At 38.9% G+C, this 26978-nt stretch overlaps 4 protein-coding genes across 7 annotated transcripts in view; 2 read left to right on the top strand and 2 right to left on the bottom strand.

The window, feature by feature from the left end:
* The first annotated feature begins 1468 nt into the window (after window positions 1-1468).
* LOC107688435 (zinc finger and BTB domain-containing protein 47-like) lies at window positions 1469-9719 on the top strand. The gene is made up of 6 exons (XM_016486099.1): window positions 1469-1523; window positions 2878-4143; window positions 6883-7030; window positions 7649-7764; window positions 8904-9048; window positions 9127-9719. The coding sequence occupies exons 1-6, from the start codon at window positions 1518-1520 to the stop codon at window positions 9531-9533; spliced, it is 2088 nt and encodes a 695-aa protein (XP_016341585.1). The 5' UTR covers window positions 1469-1517; the 3' UTR covers window positions 9534-9719.
* A 793-nt stretch (window positions 9720-10512) lies between these two features.
* Window positions 10513-14559, bottom strand: LOC107688437 (kelch-like protein 40a). The gene is made up of 6 exons (XM_016486100.1): window positions 13388-14559; window positions 12919-13079; window positions 12014-12121; window positions 11739-11924; window positions 11512-11661; window positions 10513-11393 (listed from the first exon to the last, which is right to left on the bottom strand). The coding sequence occupies exons 1-6, from the start codon at window positions 14495-14497 to the stop codon at window positions 11282-11284; spliced, it is 1827 nt and encodes a 608-aa protein (XP_016341586.1). The 5' UTR covers window positions 14498-14559; the 3' UTR covers window positions 10513-11281.
* A 2571-nt stretch (window positions 14560-17130) lies between these two features.
* LOC107688529 (protein-cysteine N-palmitoyltransferase HHAT-like protein) lies at window positions 17131-24045 on the bottom strand. Of its 2 annotated transcripts, XM_016486218.1 has the most exons (13): window positions 23890-24045; window positions 22012-22124; window positions 21262-21329; window positions 20847-20960; window positions 20554-20574; window positions 20130-20324; window positions 19437-19646; window positions 19067-19238; window positions 18796-18940; window positions 18648-18683; window positions 18320-18521; window positions 17997-18141; window positions 17131-17547 (listed from the first exon to the last, which is right to left on the bottom strand). In XM_016486218.1, the coding sequence occupies exons 2-13, from the start codon at window positions 22115-22117 to the stop codon at window positions 17405-17407; spliced, it is 1557 nt and encodes a 518-aa protein (XP_016341704.1). In that variant the 5' UTR covers window positions 22118-22124; window positions 23890-24045; the 3' UTR covers window positions 17131-17404. The 2 variants fall into 2 exon arrangements, with proteins under 2 accessions (XP_016341704.1, XP_016341705.1); XM_016486219.1 differs by lacking the exon at window positions 20554-20574.
* A 1588-nt stretch (window positions 24046-25633) lies between these two features.
* Window positions 25634-26978, top strand: part of LOC107688434 (CTD small phosphatase-like protein) — a 17151-nt gene continuing 15806 nt past the window's right edge. Inside the window, exon 1 of one of the 3 annotated variants that reach the window (XM_016486098.1) lies at window positions 25634-26369. In XM_016486098.1, the coding sequence (XP_016341584.1) occupies window positions 26294-26369 (76 nt within the window). In that variant the 5' untranslated portion in view covers window positions 25634-26293. The remainder of the gene's footprint in view (window positions 26370-26978) is intronic. The other 2 variants (XM_016486096.1, XM_016486097.1) reach the window with 2 other exon arrangements.

Raw genomic sequence — 26978 nt, 5'->3', positions numbered from 1 at the left:
TGTATACATATATATAGTGCATTTATATATATATATATATATATATATATATATATATATATATTGTATGTTACAGAACTACAGTCAGTCTCATATAGAGGTTAAGATTAGAGTTTAGTCTGTAGATATTTTATAGGACGAATGAAATATCAGTGAGCCCCATGGGACTTATTGTGTGAGGCATTTACAAATAAATAAATGTTTTAATCCTATTAAAGTCAAAAGTGACATCAATTAGCCTAAATACAGAATTCATAAAATGTTAACTACATAAACATGTAAATAATACACTCAGCTAAGATGCATTTCAAATCCAGTCCCTGTGTTATATAATACATCTCTGCAATGTTTACCGTCAGAGCAGCTTTTGGTGTTCTTTCAACTTTATAAAAGTTTTTTTTTTGTTTTTTTTGCTCAGTGTTTTTGAACTCCCCATCAAAACCCTAAAAACATTATATTAACTAAAGCATACACTGAGTATTGATTGACCTCTGCAGATCTAATCTGACAGCTACACTAAGCCACGGCACTAAACCAATACTAAACTCTACCAGATAGGCCTAAAATATGCTAAATGTTAGCTCCCAACACATAATACGTCATTTTATCCCCCATATTTTACATCTGTGTGGTCTTTTTGTCATTTTTGATGGCACGTGTGCACCAAGTCTTGAATAAAGTCTCTAATAAACACTTTTGCCTTTTGGTATAATAAACTAGGTTTTATTGTTCTGGAGGGACCTACTAACAGTTGCACTGACAGCAAACCCGAGATCATAACAAAGGCATTTATTGCGATTTGTCTCACAAAACATTTTTGCATGACCTTTTAAGTCAGTTAATAAAATATTTTAAGAGTTAGGAGTAAGACGTCAGATATCAAATAGCAATTTCAAAACATGAAAAGTAACATTTTTTTATAGATGCAATCAAGTGTAGAGGTGAAACAAAAAATCAATGAAACGTCTCGGGCACAGCTGTGAGTTTAACGATGGCGTCAATGAGAGCGTCTCTAACAAAAAGCTGTGTTGTAGCGCCACCGCGTGGCCGCAGCGGCGCTCTGCAGGCGTTAGCGCTGTCTGCGGCGAACCGGTTCACTCCGCGGTGGACTCGCTGACCTCGCTGCCTTGGGCTTTGACTGCGCAGCGGCGCCAGGTGCTCAAGGAGACCGTTTGAACGCATCCAAAAATGTGTTCTACCTAAGCGATTATTCTGCCATTTATAACCATAATTTAGCTCCGAACGCTTCGAATTGTGTTTTCCCCCTCGTTTAATCACGTCCCTGTCGCTTTAAAGCTCCAGACAAAACGACCCATATTATTTTCCACCTCCAATCATCATCACTCCCCCGGCCGAGAGTGCGAGCCCTTCTGCATGCGGACATGGCGAAAACGGACAGATGTGTAAACAGAGGAGCGCATTGTGGATATAAATGACAGCTATTTTCATGAAAACGAAGCTCTGAAATGCTAAGGAGGGGAGACGGTTCTCCTCGAGGCAGAGACCACTGAATCAGCATGGTAGTAAGACCCTTCTCTTACTGTTTTTGTTACCTGCATGTCTGTGAATGTTTACTTGGCCTGTAGAATCTGACAGACATCAGTCACATCTGGAGGATGATGTGCATGTCATGCAGATGTGCTGATAGCATGCTGCTTCCACATCTGTCGAGAGCTTCTACAACGTTCTGCTACTTTTCGATAAGATGCTGATGTAATGATTGTTATTATCGGAACATCTGTTCAAATTTTAATATAGCCCTCAACTAAATAAATTACACTTAGAACAAATGTGCATAAATTGTACCCTTTGGGGTACAACAGGGACAGTACCCTCAAAGCAACCTTCTTCATCCCTAAAGGGTGCGTATTAGTACCTTAGAGTAGTAAGTATCCATATAGTAGTAATATGTAGTTTTATGATACTATTATGAACTTTTTAGAGGTAAAGAGGGGAGAAAGTTGCCCGGTACTGCCCCAGTGACAAGATGTTGTACCCCTAAAGGTACAATTTTTGTACATTTTTTTTTCTGATAGTGTACCTGTCCCAGCTCATGACTTTGGACAATACTGTAGCTTAAATGAGAAATGTTGTGTAATAATGTTGGTATGTCTAGTAGAACTAGGACATATAATAATACATTATAATAATAAATAAATAAAATAAATTGTTTTTATAAAATAAATATATTTATAATATAATAATATTTCACATATCTTCACTGTTTACTTGTCTGGATAATTTAATGACTATATTATGATAGCTGGAAAGCCTGTATATCATTCAGATACATAGCATATAAAATATTGTAATATAAATAATAAAATCATCTTTATAAAATATATAAAATATAAAAGCAGCTATACGCTATACATTTTAAGAAAAATATCAAGCTTGGCATTATAAAGAAAATATGTGTTTGATATTTAAAAATCATCTTAATCTAATCTAATCTAATCTAATTTTATCTAATCTAATCTAATACAATACAATATAATCTAATATAATTTTAGATATCTGCACTGGTTACCTGTCTGGATAATTGGATTATTTTATTATGACAGCTGTATGATTTAGACAATCTGTAAATAACATACATAATTGATTATATATTATAATGTCATTAATATATAATATATTTTTTCTTTGTGAGTGACCTTCTTTATAAAATATACAAAGGCATAAAAGACATGATATAAATTGTTTTCTAGAAATAGTTTTATATTACTAGAATTTAAAAATGATCATTTGCTTGACAGCTACCTTTGAAATGACAATTACTCCAGCCTGTTGTTTGATTGTAATGTAAATCAATATCTAATATTTAAACATTGAAAGTTGATATGCATCTCACATCAATATGATGTTCTGTTGTAGCTCATAGTGGAGAAAACTGCCGAGCATCCATCTGCAGAGTTCTCCCTCGTTGAGGATGTGGCCCTTCACTGCACCTTTTTAATGGACAGGTTGAACAAGCAGCGTCTGTTTCAGCCAGATCTATGTGACGTAGACATTGTCCTCCTGCACCACCAGACTTCTTTCCAGGCCCATAAGGGTGTCCTAGCAGCCTACAGCCCCTTCTTCCACTCACTGTTTGCATCGAGTAAGGAGCTGCGGCGCGTGGAACTCTCTCTGGAGACCCTCAAGCCTCAAGGCCTGCAGCAGATCCTCAACTTCATCTACACCTCCAAGCTGCTGGTCTCCAGCTGCAATGCCCAAGATGTGCTCAAGGCTGCCACAGTGCTCCAGATGAGCAACATCGCCACTTCCTGCAGTGAGCTCATTACTAGAGGCTCGCTGGACATCAGTCCCAGTGTGGACCAAGCCAAACAGGAAGTCGGCGCTCAGAGCTGGAGCAACAGCAACTCGGTGAACTCCAACTTTCACATGGAGATCAAGCAAGAGAAGGACCCCACCTGTGCCAGGATCTATGGAGGGAAAAGTGAAGTGAACCCATATGCTGTTCAGGTTGGCGATGGGTGTCCAGTGCAAGTAGGCGGTTGTAAAGTAGAAGGGAAGGAAATGGAAAACCTGAAGGACTCTGAAGATCTTGATTCATTTAATAGAGAGCAAATTATTGTGGAGTTGAACCTGAACAATCAAACACTTAATGTGTCTAAAGGTTTAGAGGGAAACGCAGCAGCTCAATCTCCCTTAGGACAACAGCTTCCTGGCAAAGGAAGACGGAGCGATGAGACTGTTGAGGAATCAAGAGACAATGTGGCTTTGGAGAAGGAGGAAGATGAAGGCGAGCAAATTGAAGATGATGATGTGAGACTTGAAGGCACCAGTGAAGAGGAAGGAGAACACACATTACCTGCATTCATGTCTGAAAGACCAGTACGACAAACCCGGGCCTCTGCTGATGCTGTAGCGATGGTCTCCAGGAGAAACAGTGTGAGAGAGAGGCAGGAGACGGCTCATGGAGGGAACAGTGAGGAGCTTCTGGACCAGGATAGCTTGAAGTTTCAGAGCTTCACCTGTGTGAGGTGCCCCAAGACATTCAACAACCGCTGGTACCTGGAGAAACACATGAACGTGGCACATAACCTCATGCATATTTGTGACAAGTGTGGCAAACGCTTCCTTATGGAGAGCGAGCTACTGCTGCATCAGCAGACTGACTGTGAGAAGAGCATACAGGTAAGCTCAAGGGCTAAGAGAATGACAGCAAATTCTTTTTTGACCAGCATAATCTTTCAATATTTTTTTCCTCTTTTGGAAAGTCGTAGAAACACTGTCTTGGTTTTTGTTTTTCTGTTTTTTGCTACTGGGGCACATGGGAATGTAAAAAAAATGTATTAAACATATATAAAAACATATCTGTATTTAAAAAAATTTAAATATATGTTTTTTTGATGGGGGCATAAAGAGTTCAGATGCAAAAGCCTCTAAGTGCCATCTGAAATTTTCATCTAAAATGAGCATTTTTATCAGGCTGCTATGTTAAGGTTCAGTAATTTTACTCTAATGGCAATGTATAGGTCCTTTTCTATGCAATTAAAGTGAAATAACTGAACATAAATATATGGGCCTGATAAAAATGCTCATTTTAGAAGAAAATTTCAGATGGCATTTAGAGGTTTTGGATCCGAACTCTTCATAAATAAATAAATAAATATATGTGTGTGTGTGTGTGTGTGTGTTTGTGAGAGAGAGTGTCACGCCCATGGACTGTCCTTGTGTTCCTGTGCTGTGTTTTGTTCCCCATGTGCTCCCCGTGACCCAGTTTCTCTCCCGTGTTCTGATTGTGCTAATTTGATTCAGGTGTGTTTTGTCTGTTACCCCTCGTTGAGTTCCTGGTACTTAAGCCCTGTGTTTTCCTGTGTCCTGCGTCCAGTGTTAAATGTCAATTCCCCGTGCTACGTGTGTGTTCCTGCCTGTGAGTCTTTGTGTGGATTAATAAAGACTATTATTCGTGAAACTCCGACGTCTCCTTCGCTCCTTCGCTCCTTCGCTCCCACACAGTAGGCACCGTGACAGAACAGTGGACCTAACGAACAGTAAGTGGTGCCCCTTCTCCCCGTTTTGTTTTCCGTTCCCCGTGGTTATGGAAACCGCTGCGAGATTCGCTGCCCTAGCCTGTAAGGACCTTCTTTTTGTGGAGTATGCCAGGGAATTCTGTGGGCTCGCCATCGTGACAGCATTGGACGACGCCACACTGAATTCTTTGTTCTGGATCGGGGCCAATTACCATCGCCCCGTCGACCTCCCATCCTCCGGTGTCTGGAGAGTGTCCGGCCCCGATCCAGAACCGCTCCGCAGTCAAGCCAGCCGGCTGCTCCATTGTCAAGTCCGCCGGCCGCTCCGCACTCAAGTCCGCCGGCCAATTCATTCCCATTCCTCAGCTGACAGCAGCTGTCTCCCTCACCTCAAACCAAACGAGGAAAAAACTGTTAGCTCAAGCCCCTGAGTCCGCTCCAGTGTCGGCTCTAGTCCCTGAGTCCGCTCCAGTGTCGGCTTCAGCCCCTGAGTCCGCTCCAGTGTCGGCTCCAGTTCCCAAGTTAAGCCCAGAGAGGGCTCCTGCTCCTACGCCCAGCCCAGAAAGGGCTCCTGTTTGCCTGTCAGGCCCATGGAGGGCCTCAGATCCCGAGTCAAGCCCAGAGACGGTTCCAGCCAGGGAATCCGAGATTTTCCCCAAGGAATTTTTTTGCTCCCCAAGCTGCCTGCTCTGCCATGGCTCCCTTGTCTGCCTACTCCATGTCCCCTTGAACTGCCCAATCCGCCATGGGTCCCGGAACGGGTACCGCCCTGGAGGCCTTCTGTCCCATGTAAGCCTGTTCCTAGAGGCCTCCAGAGCGTGGACGCGCCTTCCGGGAGGGGGAGGTAATGTCACGCCCATGGGCTGTCCTTGTGTTCCTGTGTTGTGTTTTGTTCCCCATGTGCTCCCCGTGACCCAGTTTCTCCCGTGTTCTGATTGTGCTAATTTGATTCGGGTGTAACCCGTCTGTTACCCCTCGTTGAGTTCCTGGTACTTAAGCCCTGTGTTTTCCTGTGCCCTGTGTCCAGTGTTAATCGTCAATTCCCCGTGCTACGTGTGTGTTCCTGGCTGTGAGTCTTTGTGTGGATTAATAAAGACTGTTATTCGTGAAACATTTAATGGTTTCACTGGTTATTAATATTTAAAAACCTTTTAACATAAAATATCTATTTTACCTTTTTATGACAAAGCAAGGTTATTTCAAGTTGTGAAATGCCATATGGTGTGACTCTTCAAAACTTTATGATATTATGTATTAAGAATTTGTCAAATTTGTATAAAAATATGTATTTTTATATCTAAAATTATATTTGAAAACCATTTTCCTGAAAATTGTATAAATGATTTTTAAAACCATATGAAACCAGCATGAATGCAGAAAATACATATTTCTGCACTTCACCTATTTAAAACATTTATTGGTAACACTTTACAATAAGGTTCCATTTGTTAACATTAGTTAACCACATTAGTTAACATAAATTAACAATGAAATATACTTTGAAAGCATTTATTAATCTTCATTAATATTGATTCCAGCATTTACTAATACATAATTGAAATGACAAGTTGTATCTATTAATGTTATTTAATGGACCTGAGCTAACATAGACTACCAATGAAACCAGTTTTTTTAACTAATGTTAACAAAGATGAATAAATACTGTAACAAATGTATTGCTTATTGTTAGTTAACGTTAGTTAATGTATTAAATATAGTTAACAAATGCAACCTTATTGTAAAGTGTTACCCATTTTTCCTTTTCTTTATTGCGGACAATTGCGATAAAGAAATAATGCAATAAAGTAATTGACCCAGGAACATTCAAACCCATACAAACACAAAAAACTCAATGCAATGGACAAGATTTGTTTTTACTGGTCGTTGTCTCATTTTGTAGTGTTTAACCTGTGGAAAAGCTTTCAGGAAGCTCTGGTCGCTCCATGAGCACAATAAGATTGTTCATGGCTATGCCGAGAAGAAGTACACTTGTGAGATCTGTGAGAAGAAATTCTACACAATGGCTCATGTACGCAAGCACATGGTTGGTGAGTTGTGTTAAAGTTAAATTAAATTAAATTAAATTTACTCCTAGTCTTTTTAGGGCTTTGACAATAAATCGATTAATCGCGATTCGTGGATCGATTCTGAGAGTTTCGGAATGCATCGTGATTCTCTCTCAAATCGATTCGGAGCTTAGTTTTTAACAGCAGATGCGGTCTAGGCTAGTTTTTAGCCGCACAATCAAATGCTCACGAAGAAGAGCGCTTGTGCGTTCGGCTGAGTAATGTAAGTGGTTAAATGTATTTGCACATCGGCTTTTATGCTTTTATGATGCGAGATTAATGTAAACATCCTTGTACTTCGCTTCAACCCTTTCGAACTTTATGAATGATTATTTTAGGTTCAAATGGTGCGTGTGTAAGGAACTGGAAGCAAGCAGAATTCGGCTATTTCTAAAGCACGCAGTGCCATCTGCTGTTAAAAACTAAGCTCAGAATCGATTCAAGAGAGAATCGCGATGCCTTCGGAAAATCTCAGAATCGATGCAGAATCATTTCTCGATTCGCGATGCATCGATTTATTGTCCCAGCCCTAAGTCTTATACTTTAAACAGTAAACTTTAATTATCTGACTAATCATTGACTTGTTCTACACATCTTTAGCCCACACAAAAGAGATGCCATTTACCTGTGAGACATGTGGCAAGTCATTTAAAAGAAGCATGTCACTGAAGGTCCACTCTCTCCAACATTCAGGAGAGAAGCCTTTCCAGTGTGAGGTATGGTAAAATTAAGCAAGTAGCTGTGAATATACATGATTTCTTCATAATAATAAAAAAACATAAGTAGCCTACATTAACATTTTTTAAAACGATGTTTTATTTTTAAGCTATTTTAATAGTTTAAGCAAATTCATCAAGTGTCATTCTTTTACAATTAGATATAGTCACTGATGTACAGTAGGTAAACAGTAAGGAATGGTAAAATACAGATAACTGCTACCTTGATTTGAATGATTCTGAAAATCTCTCTCTATACAGTATATATATTTATTGAACTGTTGTAAAAATCATGTGTAATCATGCTGATTTTTGGAGAGAAAAAACGGCATTGTTCTGTGATATTGATTAACTATATGAAATTATGTAAATATATACATTTTCTGCCCCATATCTTGAATTTGTGATCATTCTAAATGCATTTTAATAGACTAAATCATGCAGTGAAAGAACGCACTCTAAATGCGCACTCGCACTAATCTAACCTACTAGAATAATATGCCGTAATAGGAATAGTCCAACGAATCGTTCGGTTTGTAATGCGTACCGAACGGTTCAATACGAATACGTGTATCGTTACACCCCTAATATATATATATATATATATATATATATATATATATGCATAATTAGAATCTTCCCTTTATCAGCATTTCCTTTCAGCAACACAACAAAAGCTGAGCTGTCCTCACCGGCTACACAATATAACAAACATAACATTACTTGTGTAGTCTGATTATTGAAGAAATGACTCTTATGAACAGGTTCTTTTTAGTGAATCAAAAACATCAAGCGCAACCAATAACTCGATTTCCAAAACGAATGAATCCTTTAGATAGGCCTAGATCAAAAAAGATGAGTTACTGATTTGGATTAGTCTAAAACACTGTACTTTTTTTTATTAACGTTTAAAAATTGATGTTAAAATAGACAGTTTTTTTAATCAGAAAATCTGTATTGATACCCATCAAGAGTAAACAATAAGTGTTTTCTGCACAGTAAAATTACCAATAACCAATAATGTTTTTATTTTAGCACATAATTGACCAATCAGCATCCAGGACCAGAACATTCTGTTTCATAATTTCCATTATTAACTGCTGGCCATGTTTGAAATTTGTCCACTCCTTGTCCTTTAGGTCTGCAGTGAGCGTTTTCAGTATAAGTACCAACTGCGCTCTCACATGAGCATCCACATCGGACACAAGCAGTTTATGTGTCAGTGGTGTGGGAAAGACTTCAATATGAAACAGTATTTTGATGAACACACGAAGACACACACAGGTGAGATGCTTGTACACATGTATAGCACTTCGAAATACTTTCTACAGTCAGTCCAAGAGGTCTGCTGGTTCTTTTTAGGAGAGAAACCATATATTTGCGAGATCTGTGGGAAGAGCTTCACGAGTCGTCCCAATATGAAGCGGCACCGGCGTACGCACACGGGAGAGAAGCCTTACCCCTGTGAAGCGTGCGGCCAGCGGTTCCGCTTCTCCAACATGCTGAAAGCTCACCGAGAGAAGTGTTCCCAGGTCAGGAACCCTACCCTGCTGGACTCCTCCGCTATAACCAATCAAACACAAGCTGCTGCAAACCAAGAACTGGTGGTCGGGATGGAAACACTGAGGGATATTAGCCCACATCTGCATGGCGTAGTCACTTTTGCATCATCTATGCTCCACTCAGTGGACAGGGGTCCGTCACATTCTCAGCTGCGTTCCCTTACGCCGCTCTACTCCGCTGGAAGGACAGACTCCAGGAACCTGTAACTACTGCTCTGTATTATACTATTGTTTTTTTTTGTGATGCAGAGATCCTTTTTATGTAGCAAAGAGTCTGAGATATCATGTTAGTCTTATTTGGTTTTCACGTCATATTCTCAATTATCCCTTCCGTTCCCATATCAAATGAGTCCTCCATGCTATGATAAACCTAGTTAGGCAAAAAGTAATAAGTATGATACTAAAACTATTACCCAGATGTAGAATGCTAAATGTAAGACATATATGCTTTATGTAGCCTACAATATTAAGAGAATAATAAATAGACAACAGCATATTCGGTTTATATAGCTTTCGGTTGACTTTTTATTGGTTTAGATGCTTTATGTAAAACTTTGTTAGTTAGCACTATTTGTGTTTGGGGTGATGACCTGCTTGTGAGTAACACAGATCTTGTTGGTGGTGGAAATGTGCAGTCAGTAGATTCTGTTTCTGGCACTTTACTGGCTTGTTGGTGTAAGGGGTTTTATAAATATTTGTTTAGCCCTTATATTTTGTCATAGTTTTATCATTTCTGTTTGTTGTATTTGTTCTGAAGCACCTTAAAAATCGAACTTTTGTCGAAATTGTGAATGACTACAATTTGTATGTTGTCAACAGATGGAAATTTATGTATACGGCTGACGTATATGGCTCATTTGTTTTGTTAACATTTTCAAAAACCTTGATGGTTTGTGTTTTTGGTGATGTTCATATTCATGAATGTGTTTGGGCTGAACGTACAGCAGCCATTTAACAGGTGAATTGGTAGAGATTGTATTATATATTATTAATGAAAAAATCAGTTGTTCTCCACTATTTAGAGTTTATCCACTTCTCACAGTCTCACATAGACTCTAATGTTTGATCTTCTAAATTAAAAATCAATTTTTTATTGTTTTTAACTGCTCATTTTTGCACTTTTAGACAAGAATCTTATAGTTTCAGATCTGTAAATGTTTTTACACAATATTTTTTATGAATTGGGAATTGCAATCTTATTTTATTGCTGTAATGTTTTAATTTCTATGTAATTATATGAATATTTTGGTCTATGCACAATGTTCCAAAACCCGAGAGGTGTTCAGATCTCTTTATTCCAGAGTGTTTGTGTTCGCAGCACTAGCTGTTATATTATTCATGATGAAAAAATGACTCTGAAGCTCCATCCAGGACCCATCATGATGTCAAGCAGTATCCGATGGCATACAGAATAGAAAATCCTTGTATTCTTTCACCTTTACTTTTTTTATTTTCATGTGGCTTTGGAGGGTGTATGACAATATTTGTGTTAACATTTACCACAGACGATTGTGTTTTGTTGTTCGTGTTTTTTAGTTTGGTCATTGTCTACAGTAGATTAGGTTATTGTTCAGTCACTGCCATTTATTTCTCTTTTTTTAATGTAAGAACATTGTACTTGGTCATAATTGCAAAATGTTCAATTGTAGTTGTCATCTAAAATAACATAATAGAATGATAGAAATCAATGTACATGGTTATTTAAATAAGTCAAATTATTCAACATCTAATTACCCAAAATGACTAACAAAGCATTCTTATGAAAAAAAAATGGTCTTGTGTTTGTCTCCATCTGCTGAGTTTTCTTGGAACAGCAGCATCAAACACTGCTAAGATCAATAACAAACTAACTATAAATCTGTGACAAATGATTCAATGGAATATGTATTGCTCTTTTATGAAGATGTGGGTGACATTGTTTACTGTGTATTCTGTCAATAGATGACAGCTGTAGATCACATCTTTGTGAGTCTCAAGGTGTTCAGACTCACTCCAACCACTGTGGCCCCTGCAGCATAACGGATCTCCCTCAGGATCCCATTCCAGCAGTTCTCCTCCTCCTCAAACCTGTCACGCAAATCGCAATTTAATTCTCAAATTTCAACTTTAGTTTCAAATATATGACCAAGTTTCATTAGGCCAATAAGTCTCATTAAACCAGTTTGAGCTGAACATAAATACTCACCTCCATATGTCATTCATTTCAGTGGGCTCCAGTTTTTCTGTGGTCTCATTGGGCATCATAGCAAAACCCCCCACAGCATACAAGCAGCCGCCCAGTTCGATCAGGTTAAGAGAGCTTCTCTCCTGAGGAAACTCCACGAACTCTGACCAGCTAAGCAGGAGACACACAAGTGAGCAACTTGCCTGTGTTAAGGAGTCTTGACAAAATATGACAAAAGTGTGACTTACAAGTTGCTGGCGATGTCATAGACCTCCACACTGCTAGTCAGGCCGTTATCAGTGACTCCAGTCACCACATAGATTTTGTTTTTGTGAACAGCAGTGCCAAACAGCGAGCGGGCGGTTTTCATGGGTGCCAGATCCTTCCATTCAAACTTAGAGGGGTCATAGACACATACTCTCCTCAGGCATTTCCTGTACATCACATTTCAAGTCTGGTTATGAAAACCAAAGACAACCTGGCATAATGTGTTTGTAAAGTATAATAAAACCAGATTCCTTACTCGCTCTCAGTTTTGCCACCTATCACATAGACCAGTCCTTTGTGTGAAACAATTCCATGTCCATAAACTGCGTATGGAAGAGGGTCTGACTCTCCCCATTTGAATGACCTGTGTGAAAATGTATAGTTATCAGCCTTCAGCCATGACAGACAACATCCTGTTGATCAGGGGTTATGGCAAGAGCTGACCTGGAGAGGTATAATCAATCTCAAGATCTGCCAAAAAGAGTGAAATATGAGAGGGAAAACTAAAATTGGCCTAATGGCTGTATTGAAGTAACTAATTATTTATTGACATGGAACTGTGACATGTCAGTGTAAAGTGAGTCAAATGATTGATTGTTGATTCAGTTGTAGCTCTGGTTCATTCAGTGAAGGATGCGTTAGACTGATCTATACATCCACTACCTGCACAGATATCAACAGTGCAAGGTTGTAGGTTGCCAGGTTGAGGTCACAAATGGGTTGAAATTTGTATGACGTGTCAAAATAAATGTGTGAGTAGGATGAGTTTCAAATTAGATCTGGCAAATGGATGATCTTGGAATAATATATTGATGGGACTATTCATATAACGAGGTTTGGGGCTTTAAAATTACCTGGAGAAATAACTAAATGGGAGGGGAGTTGGAGATGGGTGTGAAATACTGGAGACTCCTGAGGAAAACGGGAGGGTTGACAGATATGCATTTAGTGTGTCATGTTAAAAAAATGAGAAATAAATCTTAACTGAGAATTTCAGAACTTACATTTTTAATTTTTCTTACATTTACTTACATATTCATATTTCTGACATGCATGAACGCATCAACATTCTCACGCTTTGTGCAACCCGCCTTCAGTTTGAAAACCGCTGCTACTACGAGCTCTGTCAATGTATGTTATTTGCTATATGCTTGTACTCACTGTCTGTCGTAGATCATAACAGAATCTAGAGCACGTTCTCCCTCCTTCAGCTCTTTTCCTCCCACCACATAGATGGAGTTCTCAGCCTCCGCCAGACCGAACAGACACCGAGGGTCTGGTAGTGAGGGCATCCCCAACCATCCAGAGCTCATGGGATCAAACTGTAGGATGAAGAAGAGCTCAGATTAAAATATCATGATCTAAAAGCATTGTTCCTTTCTCATACAAATATAGTTATTAGTTTGATTCATCCTACACAATCCTTTCAAAGGTTTCTCTTGAATTACATGAGGAAAATGTCATGCAGGCAACATGAGGTTCAAAGCTTTAACAGCTGTTCTGAAGCAAAATGGACCCTGTGGGTCATTCTCACAAATGTATTTTTGGAACCAGAGACTCATGATGCTTTGAGTCATTGATTTGTTACAAACATATTTAGCAACATTAGCAAGACTTGACTATGCATTACCTGAAGAAAGTAGGAACTGAACGGCTGTTCTTTGTTCTCTTCGTTGTACATCAGACCTCCAGCAACAAAGATCTGATTTTCCTTTGTGACAAGACTGCAATGGTTCTTAGGGATCTCGGTGGATGAAGATGCCATGAAGCACTCGTTTGCGTCAACGTCATATGCTACCGCTCCTGTATCGCTAATCATTAATAAAAGGTCTGATTGAAACATTCCAAAACGTGGATTGTCATTTAGGATTCCTGGCAGCATACCCTCCTCATCCTCGTCCTCAGAATCTGCTGTCTCGCCTTCCTTCTTGACCCTTTTGACCCTGTGTAGCACTCCTTTCTGTGCATCCTTGACGATCTGAAGCTCCTTCTTGAGCTCCTGATTTGTCCTGATCAATCTGTGGCCCTCGACTTTCTCTTTAAAGTAACTCGTCGGTATAAGACGGAAACGTACGCAGTGTAGAAGTTGCGGCAGGTCATTCAATCTCTCTCCCGTGTCGAACTCCACCCAGTCCATGAGAGATTCAAACACCAACTCTTCTCGTTCCACATTCAGAGAGTCACATGTGATGATAGCCGCCAACTCGCTGGGACCCAACTGATGGAAGTCCTGGTCCCGAATGATGAGGGCATAACGGTCACAGATGAAGTCCCGAGCCTCCATAGCCAAACGTGGACAGTCCAGCAACAGTCCCAGTCTAAAGATGGCCAGACAGTTACCAAGAACCAGCTTCTGCTGCAGATACGAGACACACACGCTGAAGATTGATGGAATCTGGTACATGTTGGCTGCCATGAAAATGTCTTGGACGTTATGCTCAGTCAGGTTGATATCCGAGGTGTATATGTACCTCAGGATCATTTCCATGACTCCAGGTTCGATGTCTTTTAGAACAATCTCCCGCTTTTTGCTCTCTTCCAGGTCTGAAAGGAACATGGCTTTGAAGTAAGGGCTGCTAGCGGCTAGCACTAGCCGATGACAAGGAAACTCTTTGTCTTTGATCTTCAGAACGCAGTCCACAAACTTGTTAGCATCCAGGAGATCACAGAGCCCATCTGGTAGGAGCGTTTGCTGGTACATCCGTGGCTCCGTCACTGGATCCACTGACAAGGAGGCCATCTTGTTATGGTTTGATGTGATATTTCAGTAGGAGGGAGGGGTATCCTGGTCCTCTCCCACTGCAGAACTGAACTGACTGTATTAACACTGTTACTCTAAAAGAGAAATGGCGGAGGATGTGACGCTTTGGTGTGGCCTCAACTCCTCAGATGTCACAAGCTATCAGCTACTGACTGTCCATCTATATATAGAAATGAGTAAATGAACCACACTTAGGGCCTGAAATACAAGCTGTCCCTCCCTTCCCCCCACCAAATAGATCAGACCAACAGCTGACATGTTGCTCACTGGGAATATTAAGTTGTAGATCTTATGGAGGAGAGTAGAGCACCACAAGATGGTTGTGAAATGTGAACAGCTTGAAAAGAATGTTACAGAGTGAAAGAAAAGATGGAAATCAGACCCATTTAAGACTAGTTTCAAAATGAGACAAACAGAAATAGAACTGCCTGTTGCTTTGGGAGATAAAGTCCATCTAGTGGAGCCCTCTAGTGGAGCAACTCGGTATTATGGGCTTCTACATCTCTTAGCATCAATTCATAGTAGCAAGCATTGCTAATCTTTGAATTTACAACAGGGGGAACAGGACATGTCCCAGGCTAGACCTGAACCTCGGCACCATGAGTGCAACAGTGTTCCAGTTCCAGTAGAATGCATTACATTTTCATTGTTTTGACATTTTTTCATATAGGGAGGACTGAAGATGGCAGGGAAAACAGGAATGGAAAACTTGCATCCCTTACTTGAGACCCATGGCATAATATGTTTGAACACATGTGCTAACCACTAGGTTATTATAGCTTGTTTACATTTTCACCTTGAACCAATTAATCACAAACAGGTCTTTGTTTAAAGCCATTTCTGTAAGTAGATATTTAATAAAATAATTCCAGTTTGAAGTTATAAACTTTCTAAAGGCACACTCTTAAAAATAAAGGTTTCCAAAGGGAAGTTTTTGTAGCGATGACATAGAAAAATCCTTTCGAGTTCCTCAAACCTTTCAGTCAATAGTTCTTAAAAGAACAATTTGTTCTTAGTCTAAATAAGATGAATAATCCGAAGAATACTTTGAAGAATACTTCAACCTTCTGTGTGATGAAATGGTTCCATGGATAATAAAGGTTCTTCATGGAACCATAAGGCAAAAGAAAAAAGTTTATTTTTAGTGTATATGACAACAAGGGAAATTCTAATTTGAGCTAATAACCCATGTAAGGTGACAAAAAATCCAAAGGGAGACTGAAAACTAGGAGATATGTAATTGTGTGCTGATAACAGCAGCATAGCAGACCTACAGTATTCATCAGTGTATATTTTAGGCCCATTAATCAACTCAAATCTCTAGTGTGCCATTCAAAGCTCAATGTAGGACAAAGCCTAATAGGGGAATGTGTTCACACCGTATCATTTGCTAGATTGTGACATGAGTAACAGAAAAATGTGACTGCACAAAGTTTAATGTGGTGAAGTGACTAAGCTTTCTGTGGTTTAATGGGGCATCATTGTGACTATTGTTTATAAGTAGTTCAGAACTATGTAAAATAAAAATACATAAGTTTAAAGGGGTCATATGATGCGATTTCAAGTTTTCCTTTCTCTTTGGAGTGTTACAAGCTGATTGTTATTAGTTTAAGTATGTGCTATTGACTGTTCAAATGCGGAGTTTTGTGCATCGTGTGTGTGTGTGCGTGCGTGCGCGCCCGTGCGTGTGTGTGTGAGAGAGAGAGACAGGGTCACATCACAGAGTCAGCTGTCTTAACCGTGGCTTGTGTACTGCAAACACATACCAGCTTCATCACTGTCTGTCACGCGACTCTGTTCCCCTTTCGGGCTGTCTTTACATTTATTTTGAAAGATGAAGCTCACGATTATGGTAAGGGGCGTTACATTTCCGACGAGTGCTTGCGGTGTTCGGCCAATCACAATGCACTGGGTCAGCTGGCCAATCAGAGCAGACTGCGCTTGTTGGAAGGAGGGACTTTGTAGAAAACGAAGCGTTTGAGAGAGGCGGGGCATAGAGGACCTACAATAATGTACAGTATTTGAAAAATAATGTGTTTTTTTAACATTAAAGCATGTCAACATATTCTGTTACACCAAATACACAAAATAATGATCTTTAAAAAAGCATCATATGACCCCTTTAACATGTTCCTAGAATGTATGTTTTGTGTAATAATAATGGCTGTAAACCAGGACTATTATAGTTAACTAAAACTGAAATTAAAACCATGAAGAAGTTGCTAATTGAAATAAAAATAAACATTAATTTAAATACAATATTAAAAAAAACTATTTAAGAATCTTTATTTCAACTAGTTGTTGAGGAATCATTTCTCATTTTTAGTGTCTAAAATGATGTAGTAAAATGAATAACTGAAATTAATAAAAATTATAGACATTTTTAAAAGAAAAACTAGTAAAAATGACAAAAACACAACATATATAAACGTGTAAAAATAAAAACTCATTCAAAATATTATTAGAAACTATAATAGTGTCTCAACAATACTCAAATTACACTGCTGTAAACATATTAAGAGTGATGAAATAAAAGACAACCCTGAAAACATTGTATATTTTTATTTTATTGTTCAATATATTATTTATTCATAAAATATTTGGCAAGCCCATTCTTTAAATAGCCATATCCACTGAAAATATAAATAAAAGATGCACTTGTTGGTTTGTTTGTTCTAGAGTAAGTCAGAGAACAGGTTGCATTTGGCTAAAGCAAGTGCACTTCAGAACTATTCACAGTTAAAAACATCTTGTGTTTTTAAAACAGACTTGTGCAAATCAGTTACCATAGTGGTGGGACTGCATCGGTCTGGCATGAAAGCTCAGGGGCAGAATTAACAAGAGGGACCTCAAGAGCTGGATCAGATTCAATGACCTCTCTGTCCTTTACTCAGCCTTCTGTTTGCTCGCCTCTGTGGGCGGCACTGGTTCCGGATCATCCAGCAGAGCCTGCTTTCGCTCTCTCTCCTTTATCAGCTGCACGCCACAGTAAGTCACAAACAGCACCGAGAGAGTGGACAAGGGGAAGCCTGAGGGAATCACAAGGGTGCTATTATTCTCTGTGTACATGCTGTGTTTGCCCCATTCCTCTGGAGTTTTTGTGCTGATACAACTATATGTTTCAATATTTTCATATGTATGATGTATATATACATCATATATGAGTGATTTACATATGTAAGAAAGAATACATATGTAAGAAACACATTCTGCACAAGATTCTAGCTACTTTTATTTCCGTTTTCATTATATAATGGTCTAAAACAGGGGTATCAAACTCAGTTCCTGGAGGGCCACAGCCCTGCAGAGTTTAGCTTCAACCCTACTTAAATGCACCTGATCCAGATAATCAAGTCCTTCAGGCTTATTTGAAAACTACATGGTATGTGTGTTGGAGCAGGGTTGGAACTAAACTCTGCAGGGCTGCGGCCCTCCAGGAATTGAGTTTGACACCCCTGGTCTAAAACAAAACACTTACCTTTAAGAAGCAGTCTCTTAGTAACCAGCTGGGCAAAATCCAGACTGTTCAGCGCCAGGACGTTGTACAGGACAATTTGCCAGAAGTTAACAGCATTGAACAAACCCCTGATTCGACGTGACATTGCCTCAGACATAAGATTCCGCTGGAAAAATATTAACATTACATTATTACTCAGGGTAAGCGAATGTTGTTACTTTCATATCAGTGAAATGTAGGCTAATCAGTCATGATGCAATACTGAAAGACAATCAATTGGTAGTGTAATGATTCAAAACCCAAATGCTCAAATCCCTCACAACTGAACGTCTTTGGGATCTTACCTCAATGGTGGAGAACGGTGGCAGAGAAAATAATTTAGCCACCCACAGTTCAAAGTTCAGGCCAAAGCAGTTAAAGAAAGACCAAATGTAAACCAGCTCACAGGGTCCAAGCCACAGAGTTGTGACAGCAAAGGTGCAAATGGTTGCAAGAAGCTCCTTGAAGATGGCATCATGGTTTTCTCCGATATAGTCATAGACATATCTTTAACAAAGAACAGGAGATACATGTAAAGTTGAATGTTTTTCCTGAGTATATGATTATTATAGAAATATATATTTTTAAAAATGATACGTGATGATACACAGATAGAATTGGTTATTTGCTCACTTGCACAGCCAGTCATTGATTCCTCTGTCAAAGTGCCTAAAAAAGTCAATGTCAGAAGAAACTGTAAACATGTGATCTGGTTACAAATCCATCAACTGCTTCCAAAAACATACTCTTTCTTTTGTCTTCTGTTAATGACTATGCTTACGTTTCAGCGAAGACATAGAGCATTGTGATGCATTTAGGAGGCTGAGGAGGGTCAAGATGGTCCAGTCTGGATACCGTATTAATGACACCAAACAGGACGGCTGACTTCACCCAGTCATACACCAGATTGGAGTACGCCAAGCCAGCTGAATAGCAAAAACATTCAGACCGACTAGTGATAGTAAACAAATGAAATTGTACTTACAAATAATTAGAAACTACTTGTAACATCATTTCTAAAAGTCTACAGTTTTTTCTAGTTATGTACTGACCCAGAGACCAGTCAGACAGTTGCTTCAAAAGCTTCAAATCGTTAGGGATGGTCAAAATGTACAAGAAATGGAAGAAGACATCCACCACCAAAATAGCCCCAAGGTGCACCAAAGCATGAATGGTGATGTTCCACATCTCTCTGTCTTTACGAGTCAAGTTAGGGTTGTTAGCCTGAGAATATTAGAGGGATCATTACAGTGCATACCTAACCAGAGTGACATTATCAACACTATAACAATGATTTATTCTATTTTATAGATTATGTTTTATATAAACTATTACACGATTCCATAAGCTGGACTTTTAAAATGCTTGTTTTCTTGAGAAAAATGTTAGGAAGTTGTGACATTCTCAAAATACAGGACTCACCTGCTCGTGGAATCGATCAAAGGTCATGACAGGTCCAAAGAAGAAGAAGGGGAGGTAGAAGTTGTACTTGATCAGATCCAGGAAACTGTAGTTGCCATCTTTCTTCTCACAGTTCTCTAGGGCAAAGCTCATACAGCGCATAATGGAGAAGCCACAGCCTCCATAGAACAGGACATCTTGGAGATCAAAAGAGCCTGTCGCAAAGCCTTCCTGCATCAAAACAGACAAATTATCAGAACATCAAAATGACAAAACTAAATGTGTCTGTACATGCACATGGACACCGGTACCACAGGGGGACTTGTGGTTAGACTGTGGGGGAAAAGATGTTATACAAGGGGTTATAAACAACAACACAAACAATATTCAAACTGCTGTAAGAAAACCCACATTATCTCTATCTAATATGCGATTCTTTCACAACTTTAGGTTTTTAAAGTACTACTGTTTTTATAGCACTTTACACAATACTGATTATTTCAAAGCAGCTTCACAGTAGTAAACAGGAAAATAATAAAATCAATGATGCAAACTTCTTCAAATATGAGACAAATTCAAGTTCTGCTGTAAAGCAGCTCTACAGACAATAGTGCCATTATTCAGCTCAAGTCAGTTCAGTGTTGATTCAGTTCAATTCAATAACTGTAAATCATACTAGAGAAATTATCATTCACTGCCTATGGACCTTCTCACCTGCCAGGTGTTAAAGGGCTCCATTTTGAAAGTTGCCAGGCTGGTAAGTCCAGCCACAAAGCAGAGCCACTTCCTCTTGACAAGGGCCACACTGTAGAGGATGATGCAGTGAGACAGGATGAGAGTGATGTATGTCCATCCCATAGTAATCAGCACAGCCAGAGATCCATACAGCATATAGATCAAAGATCTGTTCTGTGGGTTAGGAAGAAAATTCCTTCTGAAAAGGCACATTTATGTAATCCAGCTGTCACATACAACAATACTGAATGGATTTTTTTGACTTTTTAAGAAGCTACTGTTTCTAGTGTTAGAAATGACAAAATAAGTCCAGTATTAGCTTGAGTTGTAGCACTACTAGTATTAGTTAGTCAGTTAGTATGATCCAAACAAAAATTGTAATGGCAAGTACTTTCAGAGTTACCTTGAATAAATCTATACCAGTCTTCTTGGACAGCAGACAGAAACACGGAAGCATGTAACATTTCACACAACATTCAGATTAGATCATTTAACACATGCATGGTTAATATCAAAATGTGTTTTTGTGAATGTTTTTTTTTTACTATTATTGATTATTCAGACTCAGTCCATACATAAAATCATGCAATATTATTCACAAAACACTCACATAAAATATCAATAGCAAAATATTATCACTCTTAAATCTTAAATGACTTGATCATTGTGCATAAGGTGAATAACCCCATACAGTACCTTTGGAGACAGCATTGAGCAGATCTTAGCAAAGATCACATGACCGGAGAGGGCAAACAGGATATGGTTGCGGAAAGTGGTAAACCACATTACCCATTCAAAATCTGACACATCCTGAAGAGACAGAGAATATCAGTCACAGAAAGTGATTAATCAGAGTCAGAATATGATTAAACAGAGTCATTTATGTAATATACATCAAATCAAAACTTATTTATAAAGCACGTAGCAACCCCAAAAACCGAGTGTACCAAAATGCTGTACAAGTTCAAAAAATATAATAACAAAATAAACACCACAAATTCATCTGCTCAAACCTACTGGTCATTAAAAATAGTGAAGGCCTCATCAAACAAATATGTCTTGAGGTGGCTTTTAAATGTGTTTACAGCAGTAGAGGATCTAATATACTTGCCATTTTTCTGCCAAAGTAGTGCCACCCTGGTTTCACATTCTCCCTAAATGCCTTTCTGTTAACATTCTCTGCAAATAAAAAAGAAAAGTTTCACAAAAGCAGGTGTGTTTCAGGCTAAATGATAAAGCTTTCGTTCTTATTATATATATAATATGTCAAACTTTAATTGCTTTAAAAGTACAATATGTACTGTGTATGCATGAAGTTTTGCAGGCAGCTAACCATGAAATCTATGTATTATTGAAATATGTAAAATGGACATCAGATCCTCATGATTCCCCAGCAAACAGGGTGAGCTCCAGAGCAAAACCTAATAGCATTACATGAAAATTTTTTGCCAGCTTTCATATTCAGAGGCTTCTCTGTGATAATCCAGACTCTCAAATATATTTTGAGATTATGAGAGTTAGGGGTTGTTGTGGGTTATCAATGTAGGACTACCTGGTACATTTAGAGCCTGGTCTAAACTGATGTTCCTGTGTATAAACCAAACCGAAAAGTAGACATAATCAATATGTGATCTTTAAAAAGGTAGAGGCAGGACATGGCTAGTTTGCTCCAGTACCAGCTCGGATGTCAATAAGCAAGTCTGCCCACAAAGAAACAATAATACTACAGTGCTCTGATTTACAATGAACAGAAGCAAATGCACATTTAGTCGTTGTATTCTAGGGCATTAATGATTGATGTGAACATAATTCTGTGATTTTAATGTAGAAAGAAAAAGCGAGAGATAAAAATAAAGTGTACCACTGGAGGCCTCAATGATCCAGCTGCCTGCCCATAAGAGCGCAAGAGAGAGGACAGCAGTGTAGAGGTACAGCTCAGTCTTGGGAAGGGCTGTCTTGATCCCCATGGTTAACCTGAAGAGAAGTCTTAACATTAAAATCCTGTTACACTCTATACTAAAATTAACCATTGACCACTGCAGGAAATAAATACGGTAAATACAACGAAAACGTACAGATACAAATACCTCCACAAGCTTGTTTACGGTTGACTTTACTATTTGATATGTCAAATGTCCATAAAACAGTGATTTATTAGGATGTCAAATCCTAATTTCGTTTTTACTTTAATATTTGTCCGTGTTGTACAGTACTTTTATTAGCCTCGCGCTCATACTCACTAACAGCCGTTACAGGTCAAACGTCACTCACTCTGTCTCCTAAGATATCCACTGATACTTCTCTTCTTTTGGGTACTTTATAACCAGGTCAAAAGTACACTATATTAATACTTTAAAAGGTATATTTGCTGTTTAGTTACAAAGTTTAGCTCTAAAGCTGTAAGAAAATTAAATTTTCCACGGTAATACTATGAAGCAACAGCGGCCGGAGAAGGAGCCGGCGAAATTCTCACCTAATGATATCAGCGGGAAAATAACTGTCCAATCACAGGAGACTTTTGTGACGTTTCTATTAATATTAATGAGGTTACAAATTTGAACTTGAGTTTAGATTAAAAAAGTTACGATTTGAGCAGATAAATGTAATAAGGTGCTAGAATCAAAATTTCATGATTTTTTTTTAATTAATATCATCGTGTTAGTTATTATTCACGGTCACTACAACTGCAACTACACTGATGTAGCCTAGTCAAGAGGCACTATTGTCATTTCGGGTTTTGACACCCAGAATCAAGTTTTTATTGCATAACTAGTTTGCAAAATCCAATTTATAAAGGAGTGGTGCTCTGCAATGCTTTAAAACTTTAGTGTAAATGGTACAGCAAAAACATGTTAACTTAGCTATATGTGAGCCTTTTAAATTTTAATGTGCCATTTATTTGTGCAGTTCGTTCGTTACAGTGAAATAACAATATAATTATGTTTGTAACTGTGTCTGCTGTAAACTATACTGTATTAAATCATGTAGCCTCTCTAAAAAGTGCCAACAGTAAAAATAAAAGTAAACGCTGTTTTCGATCAGGGAAGACACTCCATACTAATTACAATAATTATTGTGAAGTTCACACACATCGATCATCAATTATGTATAAGAAACACATATTTATTTTTTTTATTTATATTTTTACAAATTATACGTCAACACCAAGACAATGCAGCCTCCGCCTGGCAATCACAATCCAATTACAATAGGATACAGATATAACAAAACTAAAACGAAGAAAACAACACAAACATTTTGGGTTGACACCCAATCTACTTCTCAGAAGACAAGACTGTAAGTCAGTGACTTAAATGGGAGTGCCTCTTTTCACGGCTCCTCAGAAACAGCGCAGTCAGCTGCGCCGTACAACCTCTTCCTATTTTAGCCCGAGCAGTTGCTCATGGTCCAGTGCGGCAGCTGCAGCGCAATGCGATGTCCCACACATCAGGAGATCCTTCAGGAGTGTGAAAACCCGAGGACTGAATTCCCAAATCAATTTCCTTTTAACATTGAATTCATTAAGAAACCATGCGTGTACCTGCTCAGTTAAAATCGGAGTATTTGTCTCAACTAATTCATATAGCTGCACGCATATCTGAAGTCCTATTAAATGTAAATGATGTTGCACAGCTCTGAACGCCCACACGCCGCATGATCCGTGGGGCTCTATCTGTTTACAGCACCGTGTACAGTAAGTACAGTAATTCAAAAGGAAGTGCACTTGCTCAGTACTAACCTCACAGCCGCTCAGATGTTTGAAGACAGATGTCAACCCCCACAAAATTGAAAAAAAAAAAGAAAAGAAAAGGGGGGTGAGTAGGGGCTTCTCCTAATACATCCGTCCCGGTTTCCCAGTGCCGATGGTGCACTGTGAAAGGCAGCAGTGGCTGGTGTGGATGTTGCGGGAGGTGTGTAGAGAGTGTATTTATAATACGGACTGAAACTGCAGAGGGGTGGCACCAGAACCTTCCATCAAAAACGCGCACAAATTCAAGAACGAGCGCATCATGGTACAGGTGGCAGAAGAAATCCCTTCTTTTGTCATCTTCTGATCCGTGTGTAGTATGCTGTACTGTCTTAAAGCAGTCCCTTGTGTAATCCAATGAAGATGAACCATCTGTTTACTTCAGCCATTGGCAATACTCTTGCGGCCAAAAGTTCATAATATTTAAGGCTTTTAAATGTTTTTCAAAGACGTTTTACTGTATTTTTTGAACAAATAAATACAGCCAATTGGCATAATTTACGTATTTAAAAAGCATTAAAAAAATGTATTTCACCGTAGCAATTTTCCAACTGTGGGCTATAGTGCATAAAAGGAAAAGCAAGACTGATATAGTCAACCAAATAGCCTATAATCTATCATCCTTTGTTATTATCTATATTATGCACACTTCTCAAAACACTTTAAATTATCACCAGCAAGTCATCATTTTCTCCCTCAGTATGATTCTGTTATTCTTGGTTATGTCAAAAATTTGCAACGTACCATATAAAAGGTAGGACCTGAATTACACTAATAGAAAGTCGAAAAAACAGGTGACAACTCACCTGGACATTTAAAAATGTGCTTCTATATGCAATTTGCTCTGATATAACTATTGATTACAGCCCCACAATTTGAAACAGTGTGTAAAATGCCTAAATGCATACAGAAGAAGAAAGTTCACAGCAAAGATTCGAGACTGTAAAATATAGGCCTACATTATAATAACTATAATTACGAAACAATAAATACATGTTACATACCTTATAGGTTCATCAGTTTACACTTAAATATAATAAAAACGAAAACACAAAATGCACTGGTTTACATTGAAATGCTTGAAAATGTTTCATGTGTGTTCTTAAAACCCTTTAGGTTTTGCTCTTCTATTGAATTCACCTACTGGCACAGCATAAAATACAGACCCGATTGTTTGTTTATTTATTTAATTATTTGTTTATTTATTTCATATCATTAACATAGCATGGAGAGACAGAGATCATGGGAAACATGCGAAACAAAAACTTTGAAAGAATTTATTTATTTATTTACAAAACTGCAACAATATCTTTGAACAGCAGATGGAGACATGTGATGCGATGTTGTGAAATTAACTGCGCACAGGGAAGCAGAAATATAGCCTGCTTCCGCTTTGTAATACAAGCTCAGGCAATTTTTTACTGGATTTTGTGTGATGCGGATGCCTGTTTACATTCCATACCCATTTCTTTACTATAAATTGCGTGGAATTTCATTATTTATTCGCATATTAAAGCTGCTCAATATAAACAACAATAGGAAGAAATCAAAACAATCAATATAGTAAGCTACTCCCATGAATCTCTAAATCTCACTCTTTTTCTTCTCTTACTGTATTATTTTCCCATTTCATTCTTATGATTACGAACCAGAGCTGAAAACTATAAACCAGACCAAAGGTTCGTGTATTTTCTTTTGACTTGTGATTAAATGTCGCAGCTCCACAGTCTAGTTCCAAGGCGTTGATGAAGAAATCAGTCAACTTTGTACGGACTCCTGTCATTGGGCGACTGCGTGCACCCCGGCCGTGCTTTTATTTTTAATACGAGGGAGGGGGTTCCCAGAAAATACCTCCTCCTGCTGTTCCTCAGCTCTATCTCGTGAATATCAAACACTCGCCGTCTCCATATTGGAAGCAGAGATCAGAAAACACGGGAAAACATGAAGAGGCAGTTTTTGACGATCGTTTAAGCGCGCAGATGTCGGCGTTCTCCGCTATAGCTCCAGGAGTTTAGACGCAAGCGTTCAGACATCGCGCGGGTCATTTATTCAGACTAACTAGCGTTTTGAGGTTTCATGGTCAGCTCGCTAACGCTATCTTATATTAGCAATCCAGCCTCCAACTACTTGTTAGCCATTCGGCGCTGGCGCGACTGATTTTCGTTATGCGCATCCGAACGGACTGATTGATCAAATGTGTGTCCGCGACGCGTATTTTAATGCAACAAAACGCAAAGATTAGTGGTCGGGTGCAGTCCGTTCGCCCACGCTAGCCTGAGCGACAGCAGTCTGCCGCTGGCTGGAGATCTGCCATTAACTCGACTAGCTGTTAGCACAAGCTGAGACACGGACACGGCCAGAACTCGCTGGAAAAGGGAGCTAACATCTCGTTTCCATGGACAACACGTCCATAATAACGCAGGTTACGAACCCCAAGGAGGAGGAGATACTCTCGTCAAATGCCGAGAAAGGTGAGAGGTGTTTTGTGTGTTGAAGTTGCTCGCCGTTGCGCGTTTTGTTAGCTTTAAGTTACCCACCATTTTAAACGAGCGGGCTGCGAGCCCGAGTCCGCGGACAAGAAACATTTTAGGCATTTCATTACTGTTTGCACTAACAGAAGTGAGAATAAGGCGTTTTTTGTTAACTTTTAATATGCTTTTATATGACAGTGTGTTATTGTTGATGCAGAACGATGACCGAGTGTGTGTGTTTATATAACGGAGTCGTCGTAAAGGCGCAATGTAAACTGCTGGAGACTGAAAGTTTTGGGCTCTGTCAGCGTCGGTCGCCCGTAATGTGGATGGAGACCAACGTAAACATGTTTCTTTCTGTTACGAGGCAGAAGTGCTCAGGAAGAATTGCATAAGTAGAGTGCTTTAAAAGGGCACATGTTTTATTTAGTGTGTTTTTAAGAAGTAGTGGACTTTGATTTGTTCTTTTCTCAGTCCAGTCAGCAACAGGAATAGTTAAGTAAGTATGCTATTTAGTTGCCTACATTTTTTTTACTCAACAGACAAGTCAGTTATGTGATGCTTTAGGACGTTAGGAGGTAAACGAACATTTAACAATTAATGCGTCGA

Source organism: Sinocyclocheilus anshuiensis, unplaced genomic scaffold (assembly GCF_001515605.1).
Source record: "Sinocyclocheilus anshuiensis isolate Anshui unplaced genomic scaffold, SAMN03320099.WGS_v1.1 scaffold329, whole genome shotgun sequence".
NCBI classification, from domain to species: domain Eukaryota; kingdom Metazoa; phylum Chordata; class Actinopteri; order Cypriniformes; family Cyprinidae; genus Sinocyclocheilus; species Sinocyclocheilus anshuiensis.
This window is presented reverse-complemented; position numbering and strand designations above follow the sequence as displayed.